Here is a 17,520-nt window from a genome sequence, read left to right as displayed (position 1 = left end):
GTGGCATTTCTTAAAATGTTGTATTTTAAGAGCTTTTAGTGTAAAATGGATCCTTGATAGCAGTTATATGTGCTTTAATTGCGTTACTTTTTAGCAGTATATGTTGTATGCTCATAAAGTTGATTGCATTGGCATCTGATTTACAGAGTTCAATGAATTCTACATGCATCTCATTTTCATTAAAACCGTCTCTAGTGTTACTCCGAAGGACAGCATCAATAACTGTTTATGTTACTTTGCATCTTACCTTGTCACAACAGCCATGTGCATCGGTGTCATTGCTTGGTGTCACCAGCATCCTTACAAGAGCTGTGTTGCTTGGCTTCTGGCAGCCAAAATGCTAGATATCTACCTCAGAATAGCTAATATATTTTAATTTAGTAACAGATCAGTTAACTTGAAAGCACAAAGCTTGAGTTGTTCAAGATTTACATCCAAACATGAAAGACTTAAAGTTGAGGATATACTTAAAGGAAAGCCACAGCCATCAGTGTATTCAGGTGCATGTTTCTACCTTTGTCCTCAGGCACATGTCCCAGTTCAGAAGGCCACTTAGATGTTTCCATAATGACTTAGATTGCCCAACTGAAGTCAGTGGGGCTGGTTGATGCCAGTAAAACTACTTATGATTATTATTAGCTGCATTCTTTAGATGCTGGTGAACAGGGACCTGTGATAGTTTAGTGAATGGTTGTAAATGTAATGTTTCTGTATGTTCAAGATAGAACTATGAGTCACACAGATTATCGTTATTGTTTGGGTTTGGCTTTTGGGGTTTTTTTGTTTGGGGGGTTTTGTGGGGGTCTATTTTTGGTTGCTTTTTGGTTTGGGGTTTTTTTCCCATTGCAGTATCTCCATAAGAAGGAAATTAAACTGTTAAACATGAAAAACATTGGCATTGCTGATATTATTATTATGATGATTTTATTATAGGTTCAGAAATAGAAAAGATATTTAGTTGCTACACAAGCTATTCTTTTGTAGCTTGTTACATACATAAGCTATTCTTTTATGCATAATAAATAATTTTTTCATAACTATTGATGCATTTACAAAATCTAAGAATTGCAATTGCTTTAGGTTTGAAATAGAAGTAAATACCATTTACAGGGCCTGTTTTTAAAATCTAAAATTTACAAGTAATAGAACTTTTAAATTTTGTGTTGTAATATATAATTGCCTACTCTAAAAAAAAAAAAAAAAAAAAAGGTGCTTCAAAGAAGTCTTTCAATTCAGTTTTTCCACACTAGGCATTGGGGGCGAGGGAGGGAAATATGATTTTCTCTTTAGATTCCATGAAATTTTTTGTATGGTCAGCACATCTTTCATTCAGTTATGCCCCATCCCTGGCAGTGTTCAAGGCCAGGTTGAATGGGGCTTGGAGCAGCCTGCTTTAGTGGAAGGTGTCCCTGCCCATGGCAGGGGGTTGGAACTGGATGAGCTTTAAGGTCTTTTCCAACCCAAACCAGTCTGGGATTCTATGCTCTGGAAGATTTTGGAAAATAGCAAATAAAACTGTTCTGTCTGTCAGATCTGGCTGGCTGGTTTTTACCTCAAGGCTGGTGTCCCAGTGTCAGTCCCTGTTCATCCCTGTCCCTCCCCATCCCTGTCCTGTGCCAGCAGAGCAGCATGGCTGAGCACTTCTAAATTTCCTGAAGGCAAAATCAATCCGGCTTGCTGAAGCTGTTGATCTGAGCTTCCCAGCTGGCCTTGTCTGCAGTGATACCAGAGAACTGGCACAAATGACTGTGCTGGCAGACTGATGTGGACCGTAACCAGGAACAAAGTGGTAGCAGAGAGTAGCTTCAAGCAGTAACCCTTTCTGCAGGCAGTTCAGCTAACTGTGCTGCTGGTTAAGCTGTGCTTAGGTCCCTGAAAGGCCTCACATAGATGTGGGTGAACGAAATACACCCAAGTAAGCAAAATCAATTAAAATCATGAGAGCATCATTAAAACCCATACAGGCATCTGGTTTGTAGTGAGACCAAAACGCTTTTCATTTCAGAGTTGCCAAAGGTTATAGTAAGGCTATACAGTAAATCAGTGGTGAAGCTATGAGTAAAATTCAAGAAACCAGACAGATTGCCTTTCTTTACAGAATTCAATTAGACAACATGCAATTAAATTTTAAGTGCATATATTAAATGTAAATATCAGCTTGTGAATGGCTTTCACTCTAAGGTCAAAAACCTCACTTCAGTCTCTTGGTTACAAGTTTGGAAAGCAGGCAGAAATGCAATGGGGAAGACAGTCTGGAGCTTCCAAAATCTGAGGCTGTGGTGATAAATAGCTAGAGAACTGTCAGGAGATGAGCTTACCCCTTTAGCTTTCACAAATGATCTATGAAATATGTGTTTATGCATTCCCAGCAGTAGTTATCCATCAGTAGACTGAAATGTCTTCACAGAGCTACTTGCCAATCCCAGCTTTACTGTTCTCCGAGATGGAGCACTTATAAGCCAGTTTATAAATCTTTTTCTTCAGCAGTTTATTTTTAAGGGCATTTTAGGATTGGAACATCTGGCTTGACTTTTAGATCAGTTTGTTTCTGTCTGTTCTAACACTCACATAGTTTCAGGCATAGATGTTTTATGTTGTTGTTCTCTGTGTCCTAAATTTCAGTTACGTTTTTCTCAACTGGAAAATGCTGACATTATCACATGCTGGAAGAAGGTAGTCCTGAATAGTAAGCAGTTAGATCTCTTTGGAAAGGATGTGTTGTATAACTCAGGAGGGTTATGTTCCATCTGAACAACTAAGCTTTCAATTACTAAAGTCTTCCGAGACTGGTGATGCTGTGATGGTAGATCCAGGTTGTTGCCCAGTTCAGTTTAACAAAAGATTGCTTCAGGATGAATTTTTTGCTTGCATTTAAGTTCCATCTCTGCGTTAGGGCTTAGCAAATCAGTGCTATGCCTACTTGGAGGTGCCTTGTTAGCACCACCCTGCCCTGCTCTAGGACTGCAGACATAAATTTTGATGGTCACTTGAAAATAATCTGTTTACTCATGCAAACTTTTGTTTGAGTCAAGAACAGTCGTATCATTGGTGCTGTTAACTGAATGATGGTATACAGTAGGCTTTGTGTTGTTATAACAGTATAGTTAATGAGCTGTGTGGATTTAGAGTTGGAAGTGCAAAGAAGCTAAGTTAGGAAAATGAGAGACTGTTTTCAACTGGTAACTGCGAGTGGGATAAGGCTTGTAGAAATAATACTTCTCCTTTTGAATGATGCTTCTGTCTTTTGGCCCTAGATTTTTACCTTTGTTGTGTTTTTCTCCAGCTGGGATGACAGCAGTTCTGTCAGCAGTGGGATCAGTGACACCATAGATAACCTCAGCACTGATGACATTAACACTAGCTCCTCTATCAGCTCCTATGCCAACACGCCTGCCTCCTCCCGCAAAAACTTAGATGCACAGGTAAGATTTCTGGTTTACACAGGTAACATTGATACTTACTATTTTCTCTGTGGAATAGGTGTAACTGTTTTAAGTTGGATAGACTTGAACACACAGCCTTCAGTACAGACAGTAGCACTGAAAAGGCAATGTTAAGAAATAATAACCACCTTATCATACGTGGCATTTAGGAGTATTTCCTCTGTGAGTGGAATCCATGGCATCTCTGCTGCCGTGGCAACAGATGGCTTCTGCCTTCCCAGCAGCACTGCTGTACAGAAAATAGGCATCAGTAGATGGGATTATATTATTTTTCTTTAGCTTTGGAAAAGGTATTATGTTTTCTCTTAAAGAAGAGGATTTAATTAAGTCAACATGAAACATGAGCGTTTAAAGATTATTTACACTTCCATTGGAAATGAAAGAGTGCCAGGCAAATGAATAGATCATTTTAAACTTTCAGGGCTGCATGGTATCGCAGGCTTTCTATATTTGGCAGCATTTCATGGGAGGATAAATTTTACATCCATTGGCAGCACACACGTACATTTTGTGCTCAGATACCACATATCCAACGACAGTAAAACAAGTGAAGGTATCCAATGGGTTTTCATTCATCAATAAGACTGCAGAATGCAGAGCTTTGCAGTAATAGAAGCTGCTTTTTTCTCCCAATTATATGGAATTTTGTTTGGAAAAATGTAGGTCTAAGTTGTGCAGCTTTGTTCTTTGTACACCCATCCGTTCAAGGTTATGTGTGTCAAAGCAACCAGGATGCAGTGACTTGGCATTGCAGCAGGTAGAGAAGAGGGATGTAGGTATGACCTTCTCCTCTGTATTTTTCCTCTCTTTTTTCATGACTGGACCCTAAATCTGTTCTTAGTTTTAATGACATGCGGTTACTGTGGAGTGTTACTCTGCCTCCAGGACTGTGGTGCAAGCACATACTAGTCTTTGTTCCTTTGCCACAAGGTGCATATTTGAGCCTACATTAAACGTTTCCAGTTAGCCTCTGGTTGTGTATCAGCGATTGCAAACACACTCAAAACTGCTGCAACAAGTCCCATACAAGTTGAGAGGCGTTAAGATCTATCAAGTGCGTTTTCAGTGTGTAACATAGAGAGTAACATAGACAACTAGAAGTATTTTTTGGCAGTTGTTACCATCTTAACATCGTAATACTGTTGGGGAAAAAAGGACAAAAAAGGGAGACATGACTAAACATTAACCTAAGGAAAAAAATAGAAACTCATTTGACTTTTATCTTCCGGTGGATCGGATTCTTGGAAACACCTCTAAGAGATCAAAATCTGCATTGACGAGCTCCCCTTCCTCCTCCACATACATTACAGCACCTAAGAGAGCGCAGACATGCACCAGAAGAAAAGCACCTGAAGCTTGTACAGACAGTAGAGCATAGTCATTAGGAGAGGAAGCTGGGAGCTAAGGCGTACAAATTGTATTTGCAGGTTTTTCATGTGTGTCTGCGACCTGCTTCAGTTTTTGTTGCTGACAATATTTATTCTAGGTATTACTATTGTCTGCAAATTATTGTCCATAAAATACTTTGTTTTCATTTGAACAGAGTATCCCAATCTTGTCAACCAAGGGAATGAAAATAGTTTGGAGTGATGGAACCATGCATACCTTGCAGGATTGATTTTTTTGCTGCCCAAAGTAGAGCTCGTGGCACAGTGAATGCTGTATATATGCCTTTTCTGTCTTACCTGGATACTGTATAATGGCCCTTGCCCAAGTTTGTATTCCCCTGGGTGGTGAGCTGCGAAGGATTGAGGTGTCTCCAAAGGAATGTGGACTTTTCTGCTCAGGCTATTGGCTGCTTCGGTTCTCCTAAATAGCAGGCACTTTTATGCTGCTGTGATTCTGCCACATCTTTTTCAGATGATTTCAGAATATTAAAGAGGGAGCTTGAAGCTAATACATGTTCAACTGGGAGTCCAGACAAATAACACAGCAACATCAAAGGGAGAGAGCCCTAACATGTCAGTGTCTACTGATAAAATCAGAAACTTATGCAGAATCATCTCTGCAGAGGAAGAAGATACAGTTGTAGTAGGAAAAAAGTCTCTGCTAAGGAAGTGATTTTCAGAGCTGCTGAGTACCTTATACTCCAGAAGCTGTAGTTTCTCCATCTTTGAGAAGCAGGAGTTTCATATGATATTAATTCCATGTTTGTAGACATTCATAGTTGTAGCCTGTTTTTGTAGCAATGCTGTGAAGATGTTCACAAGTTGATTCTGAACAAGCTAGTGATCAGAACCAGAATTCGCCTTATGATGTTCCCTTGTCTTGCTCTGATTATGTCAAGTACCAAAGCACTTAATGTAGATATATGACGTTTGGGGCCCTAACATTTTTCTCTTACATTGTACATAGGTAAGTTACGTTTTGCATGGCACTGCATATAATATGCTTTTAAAGTCACATCATACACACATTTTAAAAAGAAACTAAGACATTGTGGGCATTTGAAAATAACTTACATCACTGAAAGAAGATGGGAGAGAAGATGGAAGAAGCAGATCAAGTACATGAACGAGTTTATTAATGTTAAAAAGATCAGAAGACGGAAAGGAAACAATTTCTTCAAATTGAAAGCAACAGCATCTTTAAGCTGTTAGATCAAGACAGCTTCTCAGTTCCGTTGGAGCAAAGAGAGATTTGGTCTGTTCACAGCTTCGTAGTTGGATTTACAGAACTGTAGGGAGAAGCTGAGAAATCCTGGAGATTACCACTGCTCCCAGCTGAGTCGGATGCAGGGTTTGCTGCCAGCTCATGGTCATTGTGTCTTGCCATGACCTCCAGCAAATAGGATACCCACTTTCACCCTTTCAGGAGGTGGAGTTTCAGCTGCAATCCCCAAGCTAGGTTTCGCTGTGTTTTGGTTTTGATTCCTTAGTCATGTTTCTGTGCTGTTCAGTGTTTACCATGAAACAGAAACATCTCTGGCCAGAGGGCTTCAAGGGTAGGTGTGCAGTGTTTCAAAGGCTGTAGAAAAACTTTGGCTGTGGGTATAGTAGTGAAATGAAATGCAAGAGAGCAAAGATAGAGGACTTCTTGTAATGCTGCTCTCTCTGTTGAGACTTTACTATTCTCACAGGTGCAAAGGTGGGGAAATAGAAGGTATGGGAATATTTCACTCAACCAAAACTAGAATTACCCTATAATTAGCAAGTAGGTGTATTTCTTGTTCTTGAACACTAACAGTGTAAATACACGATTCCAGGCAAGGTACTTGAAGCAAGATACTAATGAGAGTATGTGAGGGATGATGGTGAGGTGGTTTTGTTGGTCAGTTATTTCTTCATGCTTATACTCTCTTGGACCTACAAAAAATCTGGAGAGGGACTTTGTAAAAAGGAATGTACTGACAGGATGAGGGGGAGTGGGTTTAAACTGACAGAGGGGAGATTGAGATGAGATCTTAGGAAGAACTTCTTCCCTATGAGAGTGGTGAGGCACTGGCCCAGGTTGCCCAGAGAAGCTGTGGCTGCCTCATCCCTGGCAGTGTTCAAGGCCAGGCTGGACAGGGCTCAGAGCAACCTGGTCTAGTGGAAGATGTCCCTGCCTGTGGCAGAGGGTTGGAACTGCATGAGCTTTAAGGTCCTTTCCAACCCGAACCACTCTGTGATAGTATGATACATAAATCTAAGAGACATTTGCATGAAATGATGATTTTAGAGGAACACAGGACATCAAAAGAGTCACACTGTGAATTTATTGCACACTTACCAATGGTCCTAACTAGAAGGATAATCATCCTCAGAACTTGCAGCCATAAAAAAAAGAAGGAGGTTAGAAAGCAGTGTTTTATTCAAGCCTATGCTGAGTTGCTCTTTCTGAATGGAGAGGCAGGGAAACAACATTTGCATAGCATGAGGAAAGCACAAGAAAATAATGTCTAAATTCATAATTCAGCAGATGGTCGTTAGTGTAATGACTCAATATGCAAACTAATAACACAGGCCCTCACTATTTCACGTGACTAAAGTAAGACCATTGTGATGTGTGGTGTCATCTTTCAAATACTGATTGCTTAACTAGTTTTTCAGGCTTTAAAAAAAAGGTAATTACAGTAAAAAGCAGAGGAAATTAAACCACAATTCCCCTAGATTCTTTCATGTTAATGGTGTCATCTGATAGGAAAAGTCATAAGCTTGAAACTCCTAAACTTTAGGAACTTAAAGAATAAAATAGATAATTTTGCTGAAATCATGGTAAATGATCACGCATCCTTTCCTGTGTTTTTCTGATTATCCAAAAGGAGTAAAAGGTTGTGGGCTTTATAACGCTTTGAGGTATTTAAAATAATATCCTTTTAAGTGATGCTACTGCACATTCATCTTCTGCTGAGGCTGCAGAGAAGAAATGGCACTCCAGCATCTTACCAGAATTTGCCACCTCTTCCTTGGGAGCTTTATGATCAAGTGTTGAATTGTCAGTCTTTCATGATACTGGGATGTTTGGAGAACACTTCAACTGTGTTTTGGGGCCAGGGGAGTTGTGTGGAAGACAGTCAAATGTGTGGATATTTATCATTTGTGCCTGATCACAAAATAATAGGTTGTGGTACTACAAATTTTGCCCATATTAATCAACATCGTTTGAGAGGAGAAGTAGAATTCTGCAGGAATAATTGTTAGCAATAGAAAATGATAATGTATGAGGAATACATTACAAACAATTAGATAGGCTAATAGATGTAACCATTTCTGAGAACTAGGCAAAGGCTTGCTTATGAAAAAATTCTGTATTTGACAATGAGCTTTGCAAAATTCTTCATAAAGGATTGGTAGTGCAATCTGTGCAAAAATAGGGTAAACGGTGTGTAAGAGTTGAACATGAATTAAAAACTACGGTAACATATGTATTTAAGTCACTCTTGAATATTGCTAGAAAGTTGTTGGGGATTCATTTTTCTTCAGCTCATGGGTGTCCTTCTACTACATTAGATTAGAATGAACAGCATTCCACATCTTAAAATCTGTTCAAAAAGCTGCCTCCTCATGCTCTGGAGATCAGATTGCTAGACAAGAGAGAGGAAAGCAGCAAGAACAAAGGGGAGCTGGCTGCACAGGTTTGAAAGGGGGTTTTGGCATTGTAGTAAAACGGTTCATCAGAAATTTGAGATGGAGGATTATAAATGTCATGGAGCTGAATATGTCCTTTATAAATCAAGTGGATTTTTTCTTTATTTTTTTCTTTATTTATTCTAAGGGGCATGGCTGTTAGGAGGTTTTTGTATTTTTTCCCTAGCATATTAAAAAGATATGTCATTGCTAGTGTTCATTTCTTTATGAGACATTTCTTTATCAAAGATATGTTATGTTTGTTGGTACTTAGAAATGACTGCTGAGTTGATGAATCATTTGATGGTTCTCATTTATGAAGCTTCTTAAAAGAAGGGCTTGCTCTGAAGGTTGTGTTTGCAATTCCTTATCTGTCCTAGACTGATGCAGAAAAGCATTCCCAGGTTGAGCGGAATTCCTTATGGTCCAGTGATGAAGTCAAGAAATCAGACGGAGGATCTGATAGTGGCATAAAAATGGAGCCAGGATCTAAATGGAGGCGGAATCCCTCTGATGTGTCAGATGAATCTGATAAAAGCACTTCTGGTAGGAAGAACACTGTTCTTTCACAGACGGGCTCCTGGCGACGGGGCATGTCAGCTCAAGTTGGCATTACCACACCAAGGACTAAACCTTCAACCACCTCAGGCACATTAAAGACACCTGGAACAGGTGAGAAAAGGTGTAAGATAGAAACAAGCCAAAAAGCGTGTTCAATATGAAAACAGTTTAAATACTTTCCAGAGGCAGAACCTGAACTTCAGGTAGTGCTGTCTTTATTTTTAGTTATTGTTTTAACCTCTGCAGCATCTTGTATGTCCACATTTCTATTTCCGTTCATTTGAAAATGCATATTTTGGATTAATACACTGTGGAAGTTGTTTTCATGACAACTCAAGTCTTAAGCTGAGCTATTTATCAGGCACAGTATTGCCATATGCAGAATAGATAGTATAATTTCAGCTTTTGAAGTCAAGGTTAACTGTGAGAACATACAGTATGTGTGGTTAAGGAGATTTTGGTTTTCCCTATACTAAACCAGCGTGTTAATTTATACTAAACAGTATTTAGTTCTGGCTTTTCTTAGAAATGTACTAGTGATTTTAGCTGTCACAGTTGTGTGAATGAAAATTGATTGAATTTGCATAATCAAGTAATATAAGTTAATACCTCTGCTCTTGTTTGGTCGTGTACACAATTGTAAATGAAAAAGTTCAAGTTAGATACTTCCTTGAACAATGTCTTGTAGGAATATTATACTAATGGCCTAACACTACTTCTGTCTAATGATAAAAGAGGATTGCTCTATGGTAGCTACAGAGGGAAACACTTTTTCTTCTTATCTGTCACTATGGCATAACACTGTTCTGCTTTTCATATTCTTGAGGGCAAACACACCACATACTTTCTCTGGCAAGTCTGCATGTATAACTCACTAGAGTGGCATGTAAGTTCAGTGCAGACTAGATCATAACTTTTAACCGCACTTTGGTGGCTAGCACGCTTTTGCTTTTCATGCTGCTTTGAGTTTCATCATTTGCTTGATGTTTTTCAAGTCATTAAATATTAGAATTCTTTTTCTATTTTTGTAGGGAAAACTGATGACGCCAAGGTATCAGAAAAGGGTAGACTATCTCCTAAAGCTGGACATGTTAAACGTTCCCCATCAGATGCAGGACGCAGCAGTGGTGATGAATCCAAAAAGCTTCCCACAAGTAACACTAGAACAACTGCTGCTAATGCTAATACATTTGGATTTAAGAAACAGAGCGGGTCAGCCATAGGCATGACTATAATCACTGCCAGTGGGGCAACGATCACCAGTAGATCAGCTACCCTGGGAAAAATCCCAAAGTCATCCGGACTCATGGGTAGGACCACTGGTCGGAAGACTAGTGTGGATGGCTCCCAGAACCAGGATGATGGCTACCTAGCACTTAGTGCCCGAACTAATCTTCAGTATCGTAGTTTACCCCGGCCCAGTAAATCCAGTAGCAGAAGTGGAGCTGGGAATAGATCTAGCACAAGTAGCATAGACTCCAACATAAGCAGCAAGTCAGCGGGGTTGCCTGTCCCAAAAATGAGAGAGCCTGCCAAGGTAATCCTTGGAAACTCTCTGCCAGGATTAGTCAATCAGACTGATAAAGAGAAAGGGATTTCGTCTGACAACGAAAGCGTGGCCTCATGTAATTCTGTTAAAGTGAATCCTGCATCACAGACTGCTTCTAGTGGAGCTCAAAGTACTCACCAGCAAGGAGCCAAGTACCCCGATGTGGCCTCTCCCACTTTGCGCAGGTAGGCACTGAATCTGTTGATCGTGCAATGATGTTAGTCCAAGCTGAATGAGCAGGACTCTCCAAGCCAAGCCTGGCTGTGTTGTGTGGAGCACTTACTATTTAGTGTCCTGCATCAAGGTCTTTGTATTTCCATTGAATTTCACATAAACAGGTTGGCCAGTGTTGTAAATACTCAGTGCATCACGCAACAGCAGCAAAAATTGAACATTTGGGGAGGAAAAGTTTGGCAATTGTGATTAAGAGTGTGTTACAAAAATCATATCTGAAGGCTTCATCCATGCTGAAGGAATAAGAGTTTTCTTACATGAAGGTAACTGAAGAGTTCTTGCACCAATGTGTATGTAACAAACCTGGAAATACTCCAGTGGTGGATCAAATTAGAACTTGACAATAGGAGAGTATTTCAGATTTCCATTATGACAACAGCATAAATTGACCTGCCATACTTAGATTCACATGCCTAACCCAAACCAATCTTTCAGCTGTCTGCATTAGGCCAGTATTTTGTGGGACTCAACAACAGGTTATTCACCTGTGTAGAAGAACCCTAAGAAGAGTTACTGCCTAAGTTGGGTTGAATTTTCTTATTTTTATATTTTTTTAAACAAAAATCTTCTCTGTGGTCTATTTCTCCACAACTACCCCACACATTATCTTAACATTAACACTGAGTTGGTCAGGAATTAATTTGTTGATGCAGTGTGCATCAAAGCCTTGATACTGGTGAAAGGTTCCGTTAATATTATTTTTCAGTGGAATTTGACATCAAGGAGCTTGTCTGTTTCAAGTTGCAGTGTTTTGCATTTCATTTTGTCTTGACACCCATAATACCCATACAGTTATGCTACATCATCCTGCTTCCAGTGATGTGAGAAAGCCCCATTCCATCTGAAGCACCAATGCAAGCATAATGGCTGGGATGGCATCTTAGGCTAATGCTGTGAAGAGTTATAAACTGCTTCTTTTCAGGTGACTGGCTTTATTTAAAGAGCCTATCTGAGGGTAATTCCAGATACTTTATATCTAGTTATCATTAGATAAGCCATGTCCTTTAGAACATTTGATTTCCATTAATGTCTACTTAAAGAGAAAAACTCCAATAGACATTTAATTTCTATAGTACTCCCCATGAAACATGCAGATTTTCAGTGTTGCAAGCCTCAGGCACATTAATCTTGACATTTGATTGGAAATTAATTTTTTTTATTACTAGAAAGCCACATTGCTAGCTATGTAATTGAAATGCTAAATTAGAATCATAAAATCAACTAGGTTGGAAAAGACCTTTAAGATCAAGTCCAAATTAGAAATACATGAAACTTCAAAGAGAAGACACTGAGGCTCAATTTCACTATTCTCTCCTTTGATTTATGATTTCACTGTTGGTTTGTCACCAGACTGTCTAAATTGTCACATATCAAAATGCATTAATGTTGAATTGGGCCTCGTCTGCTTATTACTGTTTTCTAGAATGGGAATACAGATTTGGAGCTTAATTTTCAGAGTCAGTTTAGATGAGTTGGCCATGTTTTTTGCATATTTCCTCTTGGCCCTGTGAATTTTTTATTATTATCCAATAAATTAGAAACCATATCTTTGTAATGATATGGAGTTACGTGTAAGTCTGTAAATGTATGTAACTTTTATGCTGTCACAAACAGTGAAATTCTGTAATTCTGCTATGGGGGCCTTTGTCTGTTCTCTCAGACAGCCTGTTCTCCCTTTAGCTCCAGTATTATGTACCGGGCATGTCCCTTAAGTAAAACCATCATTTATATTGATATGTTTTATTATTAAATTGGGTCTTAGTAATTTGCAGTATGTAATACACTGCTTTTCTGTTTATGGGAGACATGCATGACTCAAGAGCCAGCTCAGATATATCGATGTCAGTAATAGCAGATAGGAGTAAGCAGATATCCTTCTTTGTAGGTTATATCCTGCCAGAGTTAATCTCTGTGTTAATGTGACTGTCTTGCTGAGTTAGATTTTCTCTGGACTCAAAGGAATGCTCTCCAGGCCACATCTGAATGTGTTTTGTTACGAGGTTGTGGTTCAACCAGACATTGCCTGCAGCAGCAACATGTTTCTGTTGGTGCCACAGTGCAGCATCCTTTCAGTTGTATTAGAGGGCTGTGAAGCAGTTTGAGGTTTTGAAGCTGCATAGCTTAAAAACAGCTTGTAAAATTGTTTTGTGGGTGGTTGGGGTTTTTTTAAGCTCCAAGATTGTATCTCACAAGAGTACAGTGCCCACAGTTCAATGGCATAGGAGCAGGAATACCCTAAACTGGTATTGCCACTGCAGGCCATAGTTAGACATTTTCCTTCGTACTCTAATGAGATTAACTCTAAATAAACCCTAGACTCAAAATGTCTCTAAATCCCTGTAGGAATGGGTTTCATCACTCAGACTGACTTGTCTAAGTCAGTGTCTCCTAATCAGTGAGGCATGGTGTCATGTCCAGGTAAACCAGGAATGTCTGCCTATACCAGGTGCTGAGAGGATCATGGCACAGAGCAATGCTGGATGATGAGATAAATATAGATGTGCATCTTAGCCTGATCCAGCAGTGTTGTCCAGGTGCTGTGTGGCAATCATGCAACAGCAGCCATCCACTTGCGATGTGTTACAGGTATCTTGCACAGGTACTCTGGAGCTGCAGGTAGCATCTGTGCAGTAAGTACAGTGCTTGTGGGCATCACTGGGCTTACTGCACGTGTGTGCATGGTGCCCAGCTTGTTGCAGGGCTTGTGCTTCTGAGAAGTGTTGGACAAAGTGCCTTAGTGTGCATGGGTTGTACAGACAACCTGGGCGTACTCAAAAGCATAGAAAGTTCTGCTTGGTGCATACCCACCTGTAAATCTGTAGGAGCTCTTTTATAGAAGTGCTGTAGTCCTCTGTTCTGAGACCTACAGTCTGATAGATACCCCCTTTGGAAGATTTCATCCCCAATACTCCAAATTGTTGGTAAGAAAGAAGCAAATCCATATAGGTATGTGTGAGGAAAACTAAGGTTGCAAAGGCAGTTGCTGGAGCCAGGTGGCAGAAACAGAAGCAATGTTTTGGGGTGGATGTTTGCAGCTAGAGTCGAAAGATAATGCTTCCTTCATAATTTTGAGGATCAGTCCTAGGATGATTGATAATCTATTCTGAAGCGTGTTTACTTCTAAGAAAAACAACTTTGCACTACTGAGAACTTTCCTGTTGCCTGTTAATGAGAGAACTGAAGTCCTTTCTTCGTTGGCAGTGCAGCTGTATCACAGGCAGCAGTGATGCAAACTGGACATGCAGCAGTCATCCTTCTCCAACCACACTTTTGTATCCCCTTCCTTGCACTAGTTCTGGCACTCAGCTAATCTTTTACTGAGCCGGTTCCAGGTGCCAAAATGGGTAAAATCTCATTCTACACTCAAAAATTAATAGTTTCCAGCCATCTTGGCTGAAATGAGACAAACCTACTTTTGATATCGGTACATAGTTTTCTTGTTACATCACAACAAATGCTGCTTCTGTAGAGAGCATTTGGTGATTTGCACAGAATTTACCTGGGCAAGCTTTCAACTTCTGTAATATTCCATGCTTCAAATTAATCGGTGCAGTGTTTCTCTGGTATCCTTTTTCCTTAAAGGAGCAGAAGATGATCTGGCTGTATTTTAGTTCTATTGAAGCTGTATTTTAGCTTTGTGAAAGTACTATTCCATGATTCAGAGTAGACACACCTAAGATAGATTTGAAGCTCTCATAATTATCTCTGGGCTTTATTGGAGATGGAGTGAAAACAGGGGGATTCATAAATTTATAGTTGCATATGTCCAATCTAGAATCATTTACTTAATCTTGGTTTTCTGAAGCTAAGAAGATATGTGGTCTAGATATAAAATACTCTTGCATTTCATAGTCCATTTTATGTATTTTTTCATGTTGTCTTTTTACAGACTTTTCGGTGGCAAGCCTAATAAGCAAGTTCCCATCACAACAGCTGAAAATATGAAAAACTCAGTAGTCATCTCCAATCCTCATGCTACCATGAACCAGCAGGGTAATCTGGATTCGCCATCTGGCAGTGGTATACTGAGCAGTGGGGGCAGCAGTCCCCTGTATAGTAAAAACACAGATCTGAACCAATCTCCATTAGCTTCTAGTCCCAGTTCAGCACATTCAGCTCCTTCCAACAGTTTAACCTGGGGTACCAACGCAAGTAGCTCTTCTGTTGTTAGCAAGGATGGCATTGGATATCAGTCTGTCAGCAGTCTTCATACCAGCTGTGAATCCATTGATATCTCTCTGAGCAGTGGAGGTGGGCTGAGCCATAACTCTTCCAGTGGCTTGATTCCAGCCTCTAAAGATGATTCTCTGACTCCCTTTGTCCGAACCAACAGTGTTAAGACCACATTGTCTGAAAGGTTAGTGGGGTTTTCTCTCATTTCCATATGTTTGGTTGTATCTCAAATGTGAACGAAGACCTGGCAGCAGTAGCCAACGCTGCAGATAGAAATCAACTTGTGCTTCTCAAAAGATGATACTGAATAGTGTTATTAGAACATACAAAGAAATCATTCCAGGCAAGGAGCCCAGTTCAGAGCAAGAGGATGGGTTCAGATGAGGTTTTTAATTTGCTGTGGTAGCAACATGACAGGTTTTCTTTCTACCCAATATTTGTATTTTGCATCGTCTGTTATCCTTAAAAAGATCTCCTGTTAGTTGATCTGATAGTGATATTCAAAAAACCACCCATCGAATTGTTATTTTGATTTGAGAAGCCAACTGTTTCTTTTTAAACTTCTTGTTTTTAACATTTGATAAGCTTTGAAACTGGAGGTCATGCCGAAAAGAGATGTCCCTGTTTCCTTAGTCACTTAATCCCTTCTCAGCCTCTCACTGCTGCCCTGTCCTTTCTCCAGTTGTTCCCTACAATGTTTTGGTACAGGCATTCATGTGAATGCTTAGTGAACCCGACTGGGAGATGGATCCAACTGAAAAATGATCATGTGAATTGTGTTTCAGACTGATCAGTTCCCCCACTCCTTGCACAGTGAGATTTATCAGTATCTGTGTGGACACACAGAGTAGGAGCTGGGAACAGACTGAGCAGGGAGGAGGAAACAGGATTGCTTTTTCAACATCAGAGCTGTGTTAACATTGAGCTAACATTGGGATAAACCAGACAATGACTTGCCGTGCATGGTCTTTGAGACGCATTTTGTAGAAAGCAGTAGTACCCTTGCAAGCATGTGAAGTCGGCTCTATCCTGATGTGTCATTACACAGTCAGGTAGCAACATTTCTGTAGTTGCATCTGAATGGAGAAAATTACTGCTGAATATAATGGTCTGAGAGTTTGGGTTTCTGTTTGTGGTTTATTATAACTCCTTTCTGTTCTCTTTTCATTTTAATATTCCTTCTCTTGTTTTCTGTCTTGTTGGACTGGTTCTAGCCCTCTTTCTTCCCCTGCTGCTAGCCCCAAATTCTGCCGAAATACTTTGCCCAGGAGACAGGACAGGTAACGCTGTCTCAGGACAGAAGTATGCACAAGGCTGTAGGTTTTGTTGCCCATCTCAGTGAAGCAAATTGTTTTGTGACAGACTGTGCTCACTTGAGTCCTCTGCTGTGTTCGTTGTTCAGGTGTGAGCTGACACAAAGACATGCCAGTGAGAGTCCCCTCAAACACCTCATCTATCTGCCTAAATCAATCTGGAGAATGGCAGAGTTAGCATGGGTTTGGTGTTGCTTTTGTTATTGGGAACATCTTTTGATTTGGGGGGAAGTATGTTTTTTCCCCCCCTCATTTCTTTTCCAAAGGCAATTTGAAAATCTTGCCCTTTTTTCCTTCTACGAATCTAAACTCTCACTAGCATATCAGCATTCCTCTGGCATGCTGCTTTTCCCACTGCCTTTCAGGCCTGTTGTTTTTGTCGTTAAGTCCCCATGTCATTCCGTGTTGTCAGTCTTCTGTTGCAGTTTGCCTCATGAGTGTTCAACAGGGACTTGGGTACACCCATCCTTCTAAAGATGAATGCTAAAATTAGGAAAAGACGACCCAAATCCAAACATTCTAGCTCACTTTTGCTCACTGCTATGATTTTAATTAGTCCCATGCTGTAATTTAGCTATGAGGATTGTCATGAAATGAATTCATTTAAGCAGATATTTTCTGGATATTTTCTTTAAAAAACAAATTAACAAATTCTGCTTAGTTACAGGTTCACCAGTTGTGAAAATATAAACTTAAATATTTGAGGTTTGGATGACTGATAGAGTCAATTTGCTTTGTTAATGGAATTTAAGCTGAGATTTGGAAATTGAAACAGTCTGGGCTCAATACTTTTACTGCTATACATTGCAGCTGCGTAACAGTAATTAGCTGCATTCCCTAAATGGTGTCTGCTGAAAGAAATGACAGGAAGGTGGTTTGGACTTGAAGAGTCTCATCAGTTTTCACAAATAGTCTGCCTCATGCCTGCTGAAAAGCATAGGATTAAGCCTGACGTTTAAAGAGCCATTTTTGTTTATTGTGGGTAGGAGAAATAGTGAAATCATGTTGTTGAACAGATGAGATTCATTGGCATGGTACCAAATGCATGTTTGTGCAAATCCACACCTGGCCAAGGAGGTTTTTGCATGTTTCTGTAGGAAGGCCCCAGCACCTTTTCCTCTGAAAAGGTGATGCAGATGTTTGTACGTCCTTCATCCTGATCTGATGCCTTCCCATTTGTTCCTCTCTGAAGTTCTTTT

At 39.9% G+C, this 17,520-nt stretch overlaps 1 protein-coding gene across 7 annotated transcripts in view; it reads left to right on the top strand.

Annotated features, from left to right (window-relative positions):
• NAV2 (neuron navigator 2) overlaps window positions 1–17,520 on the top strand; it is a 404,040-nt gene that overhangs the window by 343,760 nt on the left and 42,760 nt on the right. For 5 of the 7 annotated variants that reach the window (XM_030482681.1, XM_030482680.1, XM_030482677.1 and 2 more), the window contains 5 exons: window positions 3,284–3,422; window positions 8,872–9,163; window positions 10,084–10,786; window positions 14,725–15,192; window positions 16,223–16,288. In XM_030482681.1, the coding sequence (XP_030338541.1) occupies window positions 3,284–3,422; window positions 8,872–9,163; window positions 10,084–10,786; window positions 14,725–15,192; window positions 16,223–16,288 (1,668 nt within the window). The remainder of the gene's footprint in view (window positions 1–3,283; window positions 3,423–8,871; window positions 9,164–10,083; window positions 10,787–14,724; window positions 15,193–16,222; window positions 16,289–17,520) is intronic. The other 2 variants (XM_030482678.1, XM_030482679.1) reach the window with 1 other exon arrangement.

This window comes from Strigops habroptila, chromosome 4, assembly GCF_004027225.2.
Source record: "Strigops habroptila isolate Jane chromosome 4, bStrHab1.2.pri, whole genome shotgun sequence".
Taxonomy (NCBI): domain Eukaryota; kingdom Metazoa; phylum Chordata; class Aves; order Psittaciformes; family Psittacidae; genus Strigops; species Strigops habroptila.
This window is presented reverse-complemented; position numbering and strand designations above follow the sequence as displayed.